Source organism: Megalopta genalis, chromosome 2 (genome assembly GCF_051020955.1).
Source record: "Megalopta genalis isolate 19385.01 chromosome 2, iyMegGena1_principal, whole genome shotgun sequence".
Classification (NCBI taxonomy): domain Eukaryota; kingdom Metazoa; phylum Arthropoda; class Insecta; order Hymenoptera; family Halictidae; genus Megalopta; species Megalopta genalis.
This window is the reverse complement of record NC_135014.1, coordinates 30,111,317-30,129,417: the sequence shown is the minus strand read 5'-3', so window position 1 is coordinate 30,129,417 and position 18,101 is coordinate 30,111,317. Positions and strand designations below refer to the sequence as shown.

Below are 18,101 nucleotides of genomic sequence, written 5' to 3'. Positions count from 1 at the left end.
ATATGCATTTTTTCATTTCCTTAAACTAAAAAAGTATGTATCTGCAGTAAATATATGTACCATTATGGTCAATGATAGTTAATGAAGAATAGAGGATGTCTTAAACAAAGGGGTTGGGAGGGATATATAGAGAGGGGGGGGGCAGGACAAGAGAGGAGAGACAAAGAGAGAAAAGATGTTTAATTTAATGATTTTTTTACAATTATAATAAATTGTTCATTTGTATCTCCCTATACTGATCGAAACGTAATATATGATTCTTAGAACTGACAAAGTATTTGGATGTAACATTGACAACAGCGTGATCATACAACGACATTGCTAACGTCACCTGTAAAACTATATGAAATCTATAATATCACAATAAATAATACTCAGTAACCTGTAAATAAAAATGTAATACACGTACACAGTGTACTGAAATATTGCGCGCGTATTAAGCTTAAGCATTGGTCAATTTAAGCCTGAGAAACTAACATCATATAAATATTGGTCGTATATTTTCTTTTATTATTATCATCGCCAACATCTTCACTGCCATCATCATCATCATCATCATCATCACCATCGTCATCATCATCATGCCGTCATCACCATTATCATCTCATCATCATCATCATTACCGTATCATGATTATGATCGACTTTTTCTTAAAAAAGAAGTATGTTATTGTTTCTCGCAGTAAAAATGAAACAATTATCCTTTTTTTTTAGTTCATAATAGCACAAGTAATTGTATTTACTAATTATCACTGATTCATAAAGCACAGACATTCTACCTTTACAATGGTAGCCTACAATGAGTAAAATTGGACTAGATTTTCACATTAAAGTTCATATAATCTCAATTCAGTATTATCACTAACCTATGGCAAGCCTGTACGTATGTAATTAACATTAATTATCAGTTTTAAGCAGGTAGAAGAAAAAGTAGATTATTCTCTTATTAACAAATATATCGCTATTGAAATATTCCTTATTATCACCTGTATTTAGGTAGAGAACAAAACGCATCTGTCGCGCATCTAATATTTTTGCAGACTGTTATGCATTTATGATTTACTAGCAGTTGATTTATCTGCTTCTCTCGAGCCTTCCGCCGAATCTACAAATTCTTTTTGATGCCCCTTTGAATTTCTGTCCTTGTAATCCCGTCGATGATCATGATGGTTATTATGATTATTATGATTGTTATGATTATTGTGATTATTATGATGATGATGATGATGTTGATGTTGGTGGTGATGATGATTGTTATCAGTATCTCTTCGATCTTTCTGCGATGTGTGAAGCCAATAATTTCGGCGGATTTTGTCAATTTTCTCGCGACAGTAATTGCGATAAGCGGGTCTCTGATGAAATTGAGATTCGGTAATTACCGTATCCAATGTCATACTATCGTTTTGAAGTTGCGGTAACATCGTGAAGTCCACTTCCGACTGATGATCTTGTTTATCGTGCCGGTTTCTTCCATTCCTGAAATTACACCAATCAAAATGAAACCACGGAATGATTAAGAATCGGTATATCATACTTTACCTAGACGTCCTGCGATGCCAATAACTCTGGCTCTGTAAAGGCGGAAATTTATGAGGAATTTGTTCCTGCGTGGAACTCGTAGGTGATACACGATTATGATGACCGTTGTTACTGTCGCGAGAACGAGCACCTTTATTAACGCTCGCTGCATTTTCTAATACTTCCTTCAACTTTTCAATTTCTTTCCTTTGATCTACGATCTGTTTCATTAGCTGTTTTATCATCGATTCTACGCATCTCAAGTCTGCCTCGTCGATCTGATTTAGTCGAAAGCAATCGATTTGGATTCCTACATCTGTTACCGATTGTTTGATTGTTTTCTGTTCCATCGAGGAATCCAATTTCCTACAGCAGATAGAACTCTTTTTGCATTAACAAACATCAAATGTATACTATGTGGACCATGATTACTAACTTTTTCTGTTGTTCAACGATCTCCGACAAATACTGATTTTGTGTCTTAGCTTCTTGCAAAGATATCTTAATATCTTGCAAATCTTTCTCCAATAGTTCCACCTGCAATGGTGCAACATTTACGCATCCTGGGCTATCCTAAGAAAAAAGGAATATACATTTAATCTAGCATTCTTTCGAAATCTTGTGTTATTATTCAAAACCATGGACATACCTTTGGTTTCACAAACCCAGTTTCATTATCTTCAGGGGATGAAGGACTGCTAGGCACAAAAGCAGATCCTTTGGAAAATACCAATTGAAACTGTAAATCTATATAGAAACAAACAGTGATAACATTTTGATCTTACATAAAATTAATAAAGTATTTAGTAGCTTGACAATTTACCTCTATTTCTTTGACGCAGAGAATCTACTTCTTCATGTAAAGCCACTAATGTTGCTTGATGTTGTTCTTGCAAAAATTTCATATTTTGTTCTAACTGAGCTACTATGTCAGATGGTGGTTTCTTTCCCTTAGAAAAAATTGATATGAGATTATTCAAAACTTTCATAATATTGTTTAAATTAAGAGAAAGAACTTTAGCTTACTTGAGGAAATGGTACTTTTGGAACTGACGATGTTGATACCGTTGGTACTTTTGGCAATTTCACTATTACTTCGGATGCCATCTTTGAAAGCTTAATACTTAGTTGTGTAGGTAAGACATAAATATTCTCTACAAGTTTATAGCGATAAAAGTTCGCGTTATTAACGCAGATGAGTAAAATGTAGAAGGTTCTCTTTAAAAAGCGATTGAGCTTTAAAATATCTAAAAAGACACCGTAAAAATTTATTTTGTAATAATATTATTTTATTATATTGCTACTACTACCTATGAAACAATGCCATTATCTCGTAGAAATGAAAATCATCTTGCGCTGCAGCATCGTTATCCGAAACGTTCTAGTGACACTGAGAAGCAGAAGCGTTTTTTTGACAGAAAGACACATTTCGATTGAAGACGAGATAATAACAGAAATACACGATGTCAGAAAATAAACGATACTACCTCATAATGAGAAACTTTTCTTTGATACTTTACCAAATAAGTTACACCTGAACAAAGATTGAGTGTCCGAAATGACAGCCGAAAATTCGACAGGACACACGATCACCAGAGCCTTCGAGGAGCGTGATTCTGCGCCTAGATTTTTTGACGTCATTTGACACCAACCAAGGATTGGTTAATATTTCAGCAACAATGGTGGACATCGACTTTTAGCGATTAATTGTTACGAACACTCGATAGGATTTTAAAGATCTCCGAAACCGACTAGGCACAAACGAAGAAATGAATTCCACATACATTCCAAGGAATCCAAATCAAAATTAACATAGTAACGTAATTGATGAACAGAAACAGAATTAATCATCGTTCAATTATCTCGAGAAATTTAAAAAAAAGCGCGTAGAAGGTATAGATCCCCAGGTGAATCCTGTTTGGACACGCAGAACAGTACCTGTTCGCAAGACGACTTGTGTTTTGTATGTCCTCACGAGCGGGAGTATTGACACAGAATATTCGACCAGAAGCACACAGTACTTTGTCAGAGACGAAACTTTGGAGTTTTATAAACACTGATTTTCAGTTCGCATGCGTGCGCAAATTGTGTTCTATGAATTTATCGGTGGGACTCTGATGATATTTATCGAGCGCGCGTGTGTACGATTTTCAGTATTCTTTAATAAAATACATAGTGTAATTGTATAAATATAAATATAAAAATAAAAATGCTCGCAAATGTACGAGAATATTTATTTATATACACAGTGAATATGTAACAGTGAGAATAATCTTTTAAATCAAATTATGTTCACGATATTATTTGTGTTTCCGAAACACTCTTTGTTTTTTGAAAAAAAAAGTCAAAATTCGTCGTGGTATTACATTTTGAATATTGGCGCACTTTTCAACGCTACATCTAAATTGCGACCAAGGTTCCCCAGTTTGAGATTACATACAAAGGTCAAAGCTTCCGATAGGAGTTTCGTCTCTGATCGAACACTCTGTGGTATTGATCCTACCATTTAAACATATGATATCACACCATAGCATACCACAGCCACAGCCGCGCCCATATTTTCTGTCGATTTTGTCTTAACATTTATTAACATATATTATGTAGGTAAAACTTAGTGAAGATATGAATATCTATTTCTTTGATTAATTGGAACAAACAGACAGGATTCTCCAATTATTTCTTATTTCTTTAATCTAAACAATGAAGAAATCACTATTTTTTTGTAAATGCTTAAAAAATATCTTTCAATGATTAAACAAACACTGATCAGCATACTTACGTGTATAGGCACACAATGTATGTATATATATATTGAAAATACGAACGTTCAGATTTCCATTCTCAGAGTACTCTGAAGTATTTATGTTATGTTACTGAAACATCGAGAATCCATTGCCAATTTAACTCCTGTTCAAAACTGTAAAAAAAAGTACTCTTTTTAATTTTCTTTGCGTTACCGTCTGAAGGAAAGTAAGTTCGTATCTGATTTTTTCCAGAATTTACGCGCGCTTTGATATTCTGTCTTTGCAACATCGGTACACGTACAAAAATTATTTAAACAATGTTTTGAATTTTTGACGTAACGAAGAAGAAATGAATTTTCTGATAAATAGCAAGAAATGTGATGAAATAAATAATAAAGACAAAGAACATATCCTATCTTTTGAAATGGACAAAGATTATAAATTTAAGGTATTCATATACATATAAGGTATTTATATACATATATATGATATGTTGCTATAAAATGCTGTTTATTATAGTATACACCAGAAAGTCATTTTAAGCATGTAGTAAAAAGTGTACAAAGACAAAGATGCAAGGATGATGAAGAACGTATCTGGACTTCGTTTGTTAAGGAACAGGAGTTCAATAATGTAAGATTTCCAGAAAAAAACATTCACCTGTCTATGCAGAGTGTTAAAGATTTAATACAAGAAAACATACAAGATGTAGATAGAGAACTTAAGAGGCTACAAGAAGATGCTCTACCTGAACGAAACAAAGGAATTTGTAATTGTAAATTGAATAATAGAAATGAAAATATTACAAGCGTAGAAGTGAGTATTTTTTAAGTTTTCAATATAACTCTACCACATTGCGTAAAAACGTTGAAATTCACATTATTTTTTTAATGCTAGTCAAACAGCGTAAGGAACAATTCTGCAAACCATAAGTTACAAAGGAAAAATAAAGGTGCATATGACACTAATATTTTGATTCCAATATCACAAGAAGATATTACTGATTATCAAGACTTTAAAACATCCAAAACAATGTTAAAACCAAGAACCAAAAAATCTTTATCAGATTCTTCCATTATACAAAAAAATCTTTACACCGGTCAACTACTTCAAGCGACTAATCATTTTGAAAATGATTCAGATTCAGACTCAAATTTGAGTGATAATAGAATGGATGTTGTTCATGTACAAGCAGATCCATTTACAATACACAAACTTCTTTCAATGCAAAAGAAAGTATCTACATTACTAAACGAAATTTCATTTCGATTATCTAAAATTCCTTTGCCAGATGGAAATGATGATCTGAAAAGAAGACAACAACAAACTACGGAATTTGCCGTTAGATTTTCAAGAAATTATTTATATAATCTTAACAGGCTACTAACAAGCATAAGGAGGCATATCGGGGCTGTATCCTCTAGAACAAAGCAGTATCATAGAAGTATCACATTTCATCAAGATATGATTAAGCAAAAGCTAATCGCTGCTTACCAATTACTAATACAAGCATTAAATGCCTATTGCAAACACATACCTAACTCTATCCATGAGAGTCAATCTACAAAGCTTCAAAATGTATTACAGGTTGTTAGCGACTTGAAAGACATTTGCAATAAAGTGGAAATCACGACCAACTGTTTCTGCTCAGGAGATGTAAATGCCATGCCAGTGGTAATAAATATTGAACAAAAATAATTTTAGGAATTAGGGGTTTGAAACCCTTTATAAAAATTCTCTTTTGTAGGAAAAAGATCCTCAAGATGACATTGACACTATCGTGTCTAAACTGAAATTAAATTTACAATGTAAAGAACAATCTGCAAGTCGCAAGCATATTGAAACTACAGTGACTCCTATGAGGACATCTTTACAAAATGGAAGACAATTAAATAAAAAAAAGAATTTATCTAGTCGACTAAGCATGTACAGTATAGATGTACCTAAAACGAATCAAAGAAAAAGCACAGATTTAAAAGGAAAAAGTATTCAAACTTGTTATCAATTAGTATATGTATTATTTGAAAATTCTTGAATATGTAATTTGATGTGTGTTTTAGACAATCACAGAGAGAGAAAATGTAAAGTTGTAGACACTAAAAACGTACATGTACAACACTTTGCAGTGCCAGAATTACTATATCCTAGTCCTGCCACGCACACATCATCTTCGAGGGATACCGTTTTGATTGATTGTTCAAAGAAGATGAACTATTTGAAAGATGATGATATTAAAACTATGATGGACGAAGTACCGATCGATTCCGAGAATGTAAGATATATTAATAGCATACATAAACGTTTTAGAGTAAGTTTAAAAAGAAAGTAATTTTGTGAAATAGGATAGTAATCTAGAAATTCAAACCAAACGTAGTAATATGACGAGAATAGAACAGCCTGAAGGATCACAAAAGAAGTCGTTTATTGAAATATGGAAACCTAGGAGTACAAAAGATAATAAGACAGATGTTAGAGGAAATAATATTTTAAATGACAATGATTTAGTAAACAAAGTAACTACAATTACCAAGGAACACTTGTCCACTCTAGTTCCTGTAATTAGTGATTTAATGACTCTCATAACAAAAAAAGTAGGTTCAAGTACTGTGTATGAAATAAAAGTGACATTGTACATTAACTCATGTATCAAATTTTTCCTAGAAAACTGACTCACACCCACAGCCTATATCTGAAACATCTATGGAAACGCTAATGAAGTTCCTACAAAAATATCAGTCCCCTAAAGATTCTGATACTCAGGCACTTTTAATGGACGATAGTTGTAAACGTTCATATTTTACAGCAAATAGGTAAACAAATCATATTAATAAATATTCGTCTCGCTTAGGTAAAATAAGAACAAATATTTTCCATATTGTGATAGCTCATCTGAAATTCAGAAGCGCAATAACAATGTACAATTGATTTGTATGTCATCCATGGATAAAAATTCCAAAACAAGACAATGCGATGTTTCGTGTCAAGCAGATGAGACTGCGATAAATGTAAGTAATATGTATAATCGAATATATAGGTAATTTTAATGTTTAATAATTTTTAAACAAGAATTGCTAGCAGTATCATAATAAATTTTTAGATATATGGTGACAAAAAAGCAACACATACAAATAACAAACATAAGTTAGAACTTACTATTTCAAAAGAAGCTGAGCAACGAATTTTAGCATACAGACACGAATACAGTAAAGCGTGTCAATCAAGACCAATGTATTCTAGCAATACACAAAATAAACCATGGGATATTGTAGCATGGTAAGATCATAACTAACATAATTGTACTTTAAATTTGTAATAACACAAATTTTTGGAGTAGGATATCCGATAAACTGGTAGAAGAGCTGATAATGGAAACAGCAAAAGAATTAGAACCAGTTGGGGTGATCCAAAAATTGTATGAAATGGAATTTCAAGAATTTTAAGACAACTGTTTCATATTGAATTCATTAGAAGATCATATTTATGAAACAAAATATTTTTAAAACCATTTTCGCTTGTAGTACAAATTTTTTTAATAAACTATTACTTTATACATCAACAATTAATTGAAACTATTTTTTTATGCATATATATATACTTAAAGAACAAATGACCATGTATATAGACATCAGAATGTATGTAGGCATTAGTATATATATGCATGTATGTACAATACACGTATGTATAAATACATGGTACTAGATTTGTGTTTGTAAGTAGCAATGCGAGACTAGAACTAACCTCTCAAAAAGCTCACTACTAACAATTGGATAACAATGAATACATGTAGTAATTGGAATAAATAATTACACAAAATGAAACAAATAGTTCTAAAATTGTATAGAGACTTATTGCGATATGGTGTAAATTTGAAGTATACGGATAAGCAATATTTTCGACATAGAATTCGTAAAAGTTTTAAAGAAAATAAACAACTGACTGATAAAGAAGAGATAGATTTTCACTTGCAGGTAAAAATTAACTTTAATCATTTTTGTTAATATGATCCCTAATAAAAGTTGATATTATAAATCGTTTACGTACATACTTATATTGAGCCATTGGTTGTTTCACTTTTATTTAATGACTTCTGTATTTCGTATAACCTAAACCCCAAAAACTTCGAATTCAGAAAATTTTATTTTCAGAAAGGGCGAGAACTTCTAATTAAACAACGAGTCCTATAAGGTATTCATTATTAAGGAACCAAATATTTAATTGTATAGTAGTAGAAATGTTTAAGTTTTTATTACACAATCATTGTTTTATTCGTAATTTGATTGTTTACGCATTCACGTTGACTCACAGAAAAATCCACTTCGTATATGGTATAAACAATGAGTTAATCGGGATTTTAAACTTTAGCAATCAAATTCGACATAAATCCTATAAACGCTTCTTAGATTACTCGAATGTGCCACAACTAAACGAAAATGATCTCGAAGAACAATTTGTAAGAGGATCTGGACCTGGAGGTCAAGCAACCAATAAAACGAACAATGCTGTCACTTTGAAGCACATACCTACTGGCCTAATTGTAAAATGTCATGAAACCAGAAGCTTACCCAGAAACAGGGAAATAGCCAGGAAGAATATGTTAGAAAAATTAGACGGTTTAATTAACGGTGAAAATTCTATAAGAAATCAGGAAGAAAAACTCAAGCAACAAGATTTAACAAAAAGGAAACAGAAGCAAAAGAAATTAGCGGCTTTAAAAGAAGAATTTGATAAACGCGAAAATCTCAAATAATTTATTACTTATAAAAATTCTGTAAATTTGAGGACAAACTTAAAAATATTGTAAAACCAGTCGGAACGATTAAAAGGTAGAAAAATGTGTGTACGATATTTTAAGTTTTAATGGAAAATTCATATCTTTAATAGTCATCTCTTTTTTTGTAATCATGAAAGGCTTACATTATTTTTCTTCGAAATAAAATATTTAGGTGGGCCCTCCGTGAGGGAATTTAATAATTAATGTTACATACAATGATGCGTTTTGTAACAGAACATGGTCAGTACACTACGATAAAGCTTTGTATGCAGCCTTGCGTAATTTCATAGAATTGCTTTTGCGACCAAAAAAAAAAATCATTTTTTTTTTACACGTAAGATACCTCGCGCGCGTTGTACCGTGCAAAAGCAAAATGATGACAAGTCTTTTACAAACACAGTGAATACATACGAACGACGAACGCTTCGTTCGAGAACGCAAAGACTGCATATATTTGAAGAATGTACAGGGGCTCTCGTTTGAACCAGTATCAGAAAAGACACTATGAAGAATATTAATAAAATCCTATCGATGGGTGCCAATAGCGTTAAATACTATTCTCTACGTACACAAATAATGTTTTATACATAATGTACAGTCGCTGAACATACAGGAGAAGTCATCTACCCCGACAACTTCAAATTACTAACTAAAAATGATTGAAAAGTAATTTGAAATCGTCACGTTGAACGACTCACAATGTACAGAGTAAATTTCAACCAGCGAGATCCCGTGGAAAATGTGTGTTGTTGTATCCCGGTTTCGAAATTTAAACTATACAACACAACCTCTTTCGTCGAGGATTATTTCAGCTACTCTTCAACCACCGACCAAATTGACCACGACCGGTCTTTAAACGTTTTTTCGGCGGCTGAACGTTCGACCGCGGCGAACTGGAACTTCTTAACCGTCTGTTGCTCGCGATCGTTACCGAAAGAATACTGTGGTCCATATCTACTTGATCGTCGATCTTCATCATTCGAACAACCGGTTGGTATTCAATACTTGATCGCCTTTGCTCAAGTTCTGAGGTCGCCATGATCGTTGGACTGACGCGGCCCGATAACGCGCAGTCTATTTCAGAGTTCTGAGTCGCCTCTGACGACACAGCGTGTTCAGCTCGCCGCTTCACACCTCTCAGACTTTGTTGCTTCTTGCACGTAATGTTCAGATATGCTTCCTCCTTACAATTCTCATTTTCTTCGTACACGGTGTCGGAAGACATGTTATTTCTCCTCGCCCGCTTTCTCGAATGAATCCGTTTCCTACCGGCCGTTTTACCGACCTTACTGTTTTTGTACACATTGTTGCGATGCTCGAGTTCGGCGTCCGAATTCTCGGGATGGAGTTTTTGCTGACTACGTTTTCTCGGCAATCCATTTGCATTATGATGATTCCTGGCCACCATACCGGACTCGGTTTCCTTCCTGCACAGATTCTCGTGGTTCTCGAGCTCTGCGTGCGATCCGCACGTCTCCGCGGATGTGTTGTCACGTTGACGCTTCTTCAGGGCCGCTTTCGAAACAAGCACTCGTCGTTCCGCGAGCAGATTAACATCCTTCCCGAACATGTGATTTTCGTCGTTCCTCGGATCGTTTTCCGATATCTCCTCGACGTCCGGTAATTCCTTCTTGAATGCATAATCTTTATTTAACAGAAAGTTCCTCTCGGACTCGGTGCACCCGCCGGCACTGGCAGGTGTCACCGGTTCCGTACAGATTTCCGTGTTTAAAAGCAAAATAGAATTGTCGAAGGTCTCCATACTCGCAGCATCCTTGTGTTGCTCATCATATTGCGCGTCCCGGCAACCAACATCCGTAGTATACGCTTCGCATAAACATCCGTCATCTTCACGATGATGATCAAGGCACATCGACCCACCGGTGTCACGCGAAATGCCAGTAACAGTGGATATACGGACGTTCGCTTCTTCCACTAATCTATTGATTGTGTTCGTCGTATCCTGCACGTGGCAGATGATCTCGTTCTGCTCAACATTTTTCTGCAACAAGTTCACTCGATCGCAATCGATATCGACCGAGTTTTTCGTTTGAAGTTTCTTCTTCAACTTGATGCCGGGCCAACCGGTACGATTCTTCCGTTTTTTTCTTCGTTTCGAAGGCGACTCGATGCTCACCTCGCCGCACTCCGAGCTGGCGCATGAGGAGTTTTCCAAACAATTTGCGAGCTCGTGACAATTCTCCAATAATTCGAGTAAGTTCGGAGGTGGCCCTTTAGGAATACTTGGCTCGTCTAGATTTTGTTCTATATGCGTAGTATCAGTATCAAATGGGTTCTCTAGCTCCATAGTATCGTTCGCGTTCAGCATGTCGTCGATCGTCTTAACCATCTCCCTCAGATCCTCGTCCAAATCAGACTTCAGTTCAATTTTCTGATCCGGCCTCGGAGTGCCCGTTTGCGAGCCGACGGACTGACACTCCTCTATCGTATACAAATTTGGAGATAATTGTTGCTGTTGTTCCCGCTTCCTAATGATCGTCGACATGATAGCCAAGGTAGACGCATGACACCGGGGACTTTTCCTCGGCGATCGTCCAACGCAACCCGCACTTCGACCACGACCTTTCCTCCTACTCTCGCTTCTGTTCTGATTCTTCGTTATGACCTCGTGAAAATTGTCAATCTCATACGGTAAAAGAAATGGCTTTTGGGAGTCACCTTCGCTGAAGTAATGCCAGAACTCTGCCCCCTCGTCCTGTCGCTGGTACGTTTGATACCACGGCTCAGATTTTGGTACTGCCTCGAAGGAGAACTGCATTTTCTCCACTTCTGGCGAAGGTTTGGACGGATATACTTTTTCTTGCTCATCTGCTTGCACTTTATCGATGATTTCTTCATTGGCTGGTCTTGTTGTCTCCTCGACGACCAATGACGCCTCCCTGATCCCGGTCAAAGGCGCTTGATACCTTAGTCTACTTCCAGGTGTTTCGAATTTGTAGTAGTCCTCGTTGTCTTTGATGAGTGCTTCAGCTTGCGTTCGTCTCCTTTTCCTAGCTCGCCCGAGATTCAACGAGTCTTGCGAATCCTCCTCGATGGGTTCTGTTTTGATGGGTAAACTATAATCTATGGATGAACTAGGGCACACGGAGCTCACAGTGTCGTTGTATTCGCTTTCAGTTTCTCTTGGCAACACGCTGCTTTGTTCGTCTTCGCTTGCTTCGCTCGAGTCATCCCGTCTCGGTTCGCCGAACATAAATGACTCCGCTTCGTCACTGAGCAAGGATAACTCGGATTTTCTTACGCGTTTAAATCGTACAACTACTGGTTTCTCGCTGGATGGCACTTCCTTCTTCTCCTCGTCATCGGCATCCTTCTGCACTGTACACTGTGAATTATTGTTTGATACCACACTCGAGCGCAATTTACTTCCTAACACTTCCACTTTATAATACGCACGATTGTCCTCGATTAAACGTTCCTCGACGGACAGTCTGTGTCGTCCCCTGCACCCCCTGCCGCCCCGTCTGCCCGATTTAAAATATTTCGGTTTCTCTACTTTCGCATCGTTCTTGCCTGTATCATTGAACGTTTTGATCGTTTTCACGTCATCCTTTATAACGTGACCGTTATACACAACATCGGCATCGACATTTATACTTGATGCAACATTCTCGATTGGCAGTTTACCGTTCAACCCTTTGACGATTTCGCTTCTAGATAGTCTGTAGGAATTGTTACAACTGTTCTCATTTACACTCAAAGTATTTTCATTATAATTAGTTTTTACACTACCGTTCGTTTGATCGTGATGTCTGTACTGAACAGAATCCCGATCTTCCTTAAGGTACTCTGCACTTACACCGTTGTTCTGTTCATTATTGCATGGTATCGTTCTGTGCAAATTCTGATTATCAGCGTCATTTTGTTTGTTGCAGGCGTTGCCACAGTCTTTTTCGTTGTCGCGTTTCTCCTCCAATTCCGTTGTAAACGTGTTGATCTTAAACTCGTTTTGCTTGGACTGATTCAGCACCTGTTCTCGTATCAAATCATCCTCTGGTTCATCCTCCTCTATCCAGATTGTTCCTTTTGCTCGTTTCTTTATGGTATAGCCCTCAAATTTATCGTAGAACTTCTCGGTTTTCTCAACCTCGTGCCACGGGCTACCTTTCGATCTCAGCAAGTGTCCACTTTCGTGTTTCGCGCGGGTGCGTAAATTGTGAGGTGAACTTAATCTTAAATTGAGATTCCTGCGCGCGCCATTGCACTGCACCATTTTTATGTCTTCGACTTCGAAATCTCCTAAGCTTTTCGAGTTCCTATTTACTTTCCCTTCTGGCAGTACTATGTCATGAAGATTACGATCTCCATTGGAAAACAAGTTGCAGTCTTTTCTGTTAAACAAGTAGAAAGAAAAGAAAACTTGTAACATGATTCATCGATCTCACGACAGAGTGGAAAAAATAGAAATGTAATTACATATGCGAAGTTGTACATACTCTATATCTTTTGTTCTGTTCAGTTTTAGAAATGCTTCAACATTGGCTCCTGCGCTGATCAGAGTATCCAAAGATAAAAAATTGTCATTATTCCGCACAAAGCTAAGGTGTTGGTCACTCTGCACATGTTTGCTAAGATCCCGGTAACTGATACGACAAATTTCACAATAACCAGAAGCTAATTGTTCAGTTCTGCGAGCACGAGTGCCAGTCGTCCGTGGTCGCCGAGTCATCTCTTTATCCTGTTCATTATTCAAAATTTTATCGCGTGTACAGTTTATTATATTTTATAAGTTGCAATACGTATCGCATAATATCTTACCTCCTCTTCTTTGATCGGTTGAATTCTTTCCCTATTTTCCTTTATGTCTGCTCGTAATTTCTCTGGCTTTTCTCGTCTTTTCGTATTGAAAGGACAAGAGCCTAATTGCCCAGAAAAATTTAACGTTGGCCACACAGGTAATTCAAGAAAGACTGGCCTTGTATTCCTGGACACAATTGAAGTTGTAATACAAATGTTACTTGTAGTTTCACAATACTCACATGAAAACGTACCTCTGAAAGGCCTCAAATTTGATATAAGATCCCTTCAGATGTCTGACCTTTAAGTCCCTAGTTGAACTCTGTTGACAAGATTGCTTCGATCGTTTCAAATGATCAGTATCTTTGACAGAGGAATATATTTTATCGAGCCAAGCTTGTAGTTTATCGACTGCCCAAATAGGAATTCTCCAATTTTGGGCGTTGTAAAGTGGATCCACGGAACACTGTTGTGGCTGTATCAGAGCACGTTCCAACATTGCATCCACTCGCGATTTCTACAATAAATTATTCAAGAAAATAGAAAGTTAACAAATATATGTAACATAGAGTAAAAGTTTTCTATTAACAGAATACTTACAGATCTTTGGGTAGTTTGACCCCTCAGAGAAGTTGAGTTAGAAAGAGAACAATCAGGACTAAAATATGGTGTCTGAGGAGTTGGCACGGGAGTCGGAGTTTCTACACTCCTCAGCGAGGGAGGTCCCCCGCTGCCTCCGCTGGCACAACCCCATTTATATTTCTCAAATTTAATGTCACCCGACTTGTTTACTCTGTCGCTAACTACCAGGGTCACGTTTTGTACTAAAAATAATTCTATCACCTAAAAAGGGCAATTGAAATGTTAGAAAGTTATAAGGTATGTAGTAAATGAAGGATGCGGTATCTTTTCATTCTGGAATGTACAAGCAAAACAGGATACAGGAAAGAGAAGACGCGAGCAAGGGAACAAAGCTGTCCAAAATAACGAGGAGGTAACTTACACAGGAATCGTCGGTAGCTGCATGGAAAAAGATGTACAGAAAGTGTGGATGCACGGTGATAGTAACTGACCCGTTGACGGACGCTCGGGCACACGTTTACATCGCGGTATGCTGACGTCAAGCGGTCTCGTGTTCTTCTCGAGAGCGATCGAGCGCGCCTATCAAGCGATTTCGCAGAAGCGCAAGTTACGCGCGTACTGATAGAAACGTTCGTGCAGTCAACAATGGTTGCCGCATTGTTGCACACCGCCGTTCTAATAATACGCAGCGTCGCGGAGAATCAGAACAATAACGAAACACGTGGGATCGAACGAAACGAATAATTGAACGGTGTTTCGATCGGAATGCCGACGCGAAAGTATACTTCAAACCGAATTTCCACGGGCGCCCAAAGCGGTCACTGAGTTTACACTCGGTTACTGTCAAACGGTCTTGAAACGCACCAAACCATCGCACAAAACAACTTCCTTGGACGACACTGTTTATCGGTTCACGAATTACCGAATATCATAAAGTAAACGTCGGACACCTTTTGAAATGCGATTCGCGTGGAACGGTACCAGAAGGGGAAGTTTCTCGAGATGTTTCTCGAGCGGTCAAACGAAAGTAAAGAGTTAAAGGAAAAGAGCGCTGGGACGCGCTGCGAGATCGTTACTCGCGGGGGAGAACTGTCACACACAAAATGGCCATTCGCCGTTAACAGCTTGGCAGACGAGCCTGGAGGCGGCGCTTTGCGTTTCTGTTCGTTTCAGGACAGCGAACATCGCGGCGAATCGAATAACAGACTTTCCCCGAATACGTGAAAAGCGCTTTTCGCTCGGTTTCCACATCCATTTTTTCGGTTTTTTTCCTACGTCAATCCACCACGCAACAACACAACAACCAATGATGACAAATCCGGTCCACTTCGTTCTACTTCTCTGTACATCCTAAAGATGGCGCGAGCACGACCCGGTTTTTCACCGATTGTTTGTCAACAGAGAACTACATATTGGGTCGTCACATAAAGTTTTGACATTTATTGCTCTGCTATTTCTCTCTTTCTCTCTCTCTAGTTCACAAAGAGACTATGCTGTCACTATAAACTTTCCGTAGTTCCTTCTTTAATATACTTTTCAATATAGAATCTTTTTATGAATTCAATAAAAGCTAATAATAGCAATACAAACTATTAATAATGGCGAATTTTACGATTAAATGCAAAGGATAAATGTAATTTCAATTGTAAATGTTAATCGTTAATTGTATTAAATATAGAGCAACTTTTCTCTCAGTAAGGTGTGAGCAATATTTTTTTCCGAATAGTATCCAATTCGAAATAGCTGAGTCGGAAATATTTTTAGGGGGACTGACAATTCACAACGTCGTTGAATTTTCCTAACTTACGAATTTGGTTATGTCACGCTTTGTTTGAACTTCGATAAATTCGTTTCGATTTTCATTTCGAGAATTGTTTATCGGAAATTCGCGCGTAGTGTAAACGACAACAAGATATACAAATGACGGATTGAAAGTGGCGGGAAGGAAAGATAGGGGATACGGTGTAAGAAAGCAAACAACTATGAGAAAAAGAGAGAGGGTGATGAACAGATGGAACGGGAGGAGGGAGCGAGGGAGTCTATGGACTGTGGGCCTGTAGGTCGTCAACGGAGAGTTGCATGCACTCGACTTACGCAGTTCATTGTGTGCAGTGAATCGATGATATGAAAATAAAAGCAGCCGAGATGGAAAATTATTTCGAAAGCATAATTTACTGCTGAATGAAATACTTACTCCACCCAAATCTTTAATTTTTGCTTCTATTTTGGCTGTAGTTGCATGGTTTTTTATGTCCAAGTAAAAAGTTTTTCCTTCTAACGGTTTCTTATCTTTTCGAACACGGACATCTAAAATATTACAAAAATTTCTCAACGTTTTAACAAGTATAAACAAGAAATTTATTACACGATTAAATACACATGTACCGATAGGTTAACAGATAAATTTTATCGCATCAGTTTCATAAAGTAAAATCAAGAAAAAGCATTTTATTTACATTCTCTTTTCTAAGCTAGCAATTGTTTTAAAAACTGAAAAAAAGAATAAGTATAATGCAAAAATTAGACTGTGTACGTTTACGTAAAATCAAGAATATTCGAGAATATCAATTAAACAGATATGCTGTATATGCAACTCTGTTAATGTCCGAATGGTCGGCAAATACAATCTGTCGCAGTTTCTATTGTAATATTTGCCTTCGCGCACGCTACGATGAATAAAATCCGTGATTTAGCGATAGTTATTGAAATGCTACACCGTTGGAGAAGGACACAACACAGTAAGAAAAGTAGCATTTTAATCATTTAGACTAACAGTTGTACGGTACGATGAGATCATCGTGTAAATGTCAAGGAACAAATGCATTTACATCTTAGGACGGGGTAAAGAAAGAGTTTTACGTGAATGTACCAGTTGTTATGCACACGAAAGGGGAGATAGTCGATGAAAGATTTGATTCCTCGAACACCGACCGTGCGTGCCGAGAAACATTAATACGCATATGTTACACGTACGTGACTGTTTGGTGAATTGATTTTCTCTCGGTGGCTGCTTCTGCTCTTGATGTTGGATTTTGGACGGAGATACCATTCCTATGCCATGCACCGCACACACAACAACTATATATTCCTTTCACTATCCTTTAGTATTTTCCAAACACTTTCCATTCTCGCTAACGTGCCACATACCATCACAGATATCTCTCTGCATATTCACTAATCGCTCTCGTTTCTGTAAAGAACCATCACCAATCTAAACATCTTCCGACGTAATTTTCATTTTCTAACGAACATTCCTCAAAAATCCTCCGCACCGACTTGAACACGTCCATGAACTGAACTGCTATGCACAAGCACAACAGTTTGATATTTTAAATCGTGAACGCATATGTACAGGTCGCCAACAGAAAAAAAAAATTTCTGAATTTAAATAACTTAAATCTCACGGGTAACTAATACGAAACATTGAAATCGTTTTTGCAATACTTCCTTGATTGTCCACTATTAAAATGGCTCTTTAGCAAAATTCTTTCACTAATATAAGTTTTATGATAATTAATCAAATTTCAACTCTTGGGTATGTCATTGCCTTTTGAAATATATGTATAGGGATTTTTTTTAGTTCTCATTAGTAATACATATTTCGCGTCGCAAACGACAAGAGGGCGCTCCGTAAAAGTGTAAAGAATGTCATATTATAGTTAATAAACTTTTTAAGTTTGTAAAAAACATTCAATTGTATAAATGACTCAATAAAATTGATTTCTTAAA

The 18,101-nt window shown here is 36.7% G+C and overlaps 4 protein-coding genes across 17 annotated transcripts; 2 read left to right on the top strand and 2 right to left on the bottom strand.

The window, feature by feature from the left end:
* Positions 1-165: 165 nt before the first annotated feature.
* Positions 166-3,556, bottom strand: LOC117230065 (uncharacterized). Of its 6 annotated transcripts, none has more exons than XM_033487139.2 (8): positions 3,456-3,556; positions 2,828-2,907; positions 2,544-2,764; positions 2,341-2,467; positions 2,167-2,264; positions 1,954-2,090; positions 1,539-1,883; positions 166-1,475 (listed from the first exon to the last, which is right to left on the bottom strand). In XM_033487139.2, exons 3-8 carry the CDS (start codon positions 2,622-2,624, stop codon positions 1,052-1,054), a joined length of 1,212 nt encoding a protein of 403 aa, XP_033343030.1. In that variant the 5' UTR covers positions 2,625-2,764; positions 2,828-2,907; positions 3,456-3,556; the 3' UTR covers positions 166-1,051. The 6 variants fall into 6 exon arrangements, with proteins under 6 accessions (XP_033343030.1, XP_033343031.1, XP_076375209.1 ...); XM_033487140.2 differs by lacking the exon at positions 3,456-3,556 and adding an exon at positions 3,038-3,056; XM_076519094.1 differs by having other exon boundaries at positions 2,544-2,907; positions 3,456-3,554.
* Positions 3,557-3,745: 189 nt separating this feature from the next.
* LOC117230063 (uncharacterized) lies at positions 3,746-7,820 on the top strand. Of its 5 annotated transcripts, none has more exons than XM_033487132.2 (11): positions 3,746-4,117; positions 4,514-4,709; positions 4,781-5,077; positions 5,159-5,935; positions 6,009-6,246; positions 6,322-6,533; positions 6,604-6,852; positions 6,923-7,071; positions 7,146-7,266; positions 7,359-7,534; positions 7,596-7,820. In XM_033487132.2, exons 2-11 carry the CDS (start codon positions 4,611-4,613, stop codon positions 7,699-7,701), a joined length of 2,424 nt encoding a protein of 807 aa, XP_033343023.2. In that variant the 5' UTR covers positions 3,746-4,117; positions 4,514-4,610; the 3' UTR covers positions 7,702-7,820. The 5 variants fall into 5 exon arrangements, with proteins under 5 accessions (XP_033343023.2, XP_033343027.2, XP_033343024.2 ...); XM_033487133.2 differs by having other exon boundaries at positions 4,047-4,313; XM_033487135.2 differs by having other exon boundaries at positions 4,047-4,436.
* A 129-nt stretch (positions 7,821-7,949) lies between these two features.
* On the top strand, positions 7,950-8,778 carry LOC117230062 (mitochondrial ribosome and complex I assembly factor AltMIEF1). 4 transcript variants are annotated; one of them, XM_076519105.1, is made up of 4 exons: positions 7,950-8,229; positions 8,407-8,446; positions 8,567-8,586; positions 8,662-8,778. In XM_076519105.1, exons 1-2 carry the CDS (start codon positions 8,074-8,076, stop codon positions 8,443-8,445), a joined length of 195 nt encoding a protein of 64 aa, XP_076375220.1. In that variant the 5' UTR covers positions 7,950-8,073; the 3' UTR covers position 8,446; positions 8,567-8,586; positions 8,662-8,778. The 4 variants fall into 4 exon arrangements, with proteins under 4 accessions (XP_076375220.1, XP_076375219.1, XP_076375218.1 ...); XM_076519104.1 differs by having other exon boundaries at positions 8,567-8,778; XM_076519103.1 differs by lacking the exon at positions 8,567-8,586 and having other exon boundaries at positions 7,951-8,229.
* A 328-nt stretch (positions 8,779-9,106) lies between these two features.
* On the bottom strand, positions 9,107-17,682 carry LOC117230061 (uncharacterized). 2 transcript variants are annotated; one of them, XM_033487128.2, is made up of 7 exons: positions 17,346-17,682; positions 16,567-16,679; positions 14,391-14,633; positions 14,045-14,307; positions 13,812-13,977; positions 13,490-13,731; positions 9,107-13,384 (listed from the first exon to the last, which is right to left on the bottom strand). In XM_033487128.2, exons 1-7 carry the CDS (start codon positions 17,419-17,421, stop codon positions 9,841-9,843), a joined length of 4,647 nt encoding a protein of 1,548 aa, XP_033343019.2. In that variant the 5' UTR covers positions 17,422-17,682; the 3' UTR covers positions 9,107-9,840. The 2 variants fall into 2 exon arrangements, with proteins under 2 accessions (XP_033343019.2, XP_076375190.1); XM_076519075.1 differs by lacking the exons at positions 16,567-16,679; positions 17,346-17,682 and adding an exon at positions 14,794-16,545.
* Between the last annotated feature and the right edge of the window lie 419 nt (positions 17,683-18,101).

Coding starts and splice junctions, on each gene's coding strand:
- LOC117230065 (XM_033487137.2), bottom strand. CDS start 3,158: ATGACGTCAAAAAATCTAGGCGCAGAATCACGCTCCTCGAAGGCTCTG. Junction 2,265..2,340: donor TCTGCGTCAAAGAAATAGAG/GTAAATTGTCAA, acceptor GTTTCTATATAG/ATTTACAGTTTCAATTGGTA. Junction 2,091..2,166: donor CTGGGTTTGTGAAACCAAAG/GTATGTCCATGG, acceptor CTTTTTTCTTAG/GATAGCCCAGGATGCGTAAA.
- LOC117230063 (XM_033487132.2), top strand. CDS start 4,611: ATGAATTTTCTGATAAATAGCAAGAAATGTGATGAAATAAATAATAAA. Junction 5,078..5,158: donor AAAATATTACAAGCGTAGAA/GTGAGTATTTTT, acceptor TTTTAATGCTAG/TCAAACAGCGTAAGGAACAA. Junction 7,072..7,145: donor TCATATTTTACAGCAAATAG/GTAAACAAATCA, acceptor ATATTGTGATAG/CTCATCTGAAATTCAGAAGC.
- LOC117230062 (XM_076519105.1), top strand. CDS start 8,074: ATGAAACAAATAGTTCTAAAATTGTATAGAGACTTATTGCGATATGGT. Junction 8,230..8,406: donor AGATAGATTTTCACTTGCAG/GTAAAAATTAAC, acceptor TTTTATTTTCAG/AAAGGGCGAGAACTTCTAAT.
- LOC117230061 (XM_033487128.2), bottom strand. CDS start 17,421: ATGGTATCTCCGTCCAAAATCCAACATCAAGAGCAGAAGCAGCCACCG. Junction 13,978..14,044: donor AAATTTGAGGCCTTTCAGAG/GTACGTTTTCAT, acceptor AATTGTGTCCAG/GAATACAAGGCCAGTCTTTC. Junction 13,732..13,811: donor AACCGATCAAAGAAGAGGAG/GTAAGATATTAT, acceptor AATAATGAACAG/GATAAAGAGATGACTCGGCG.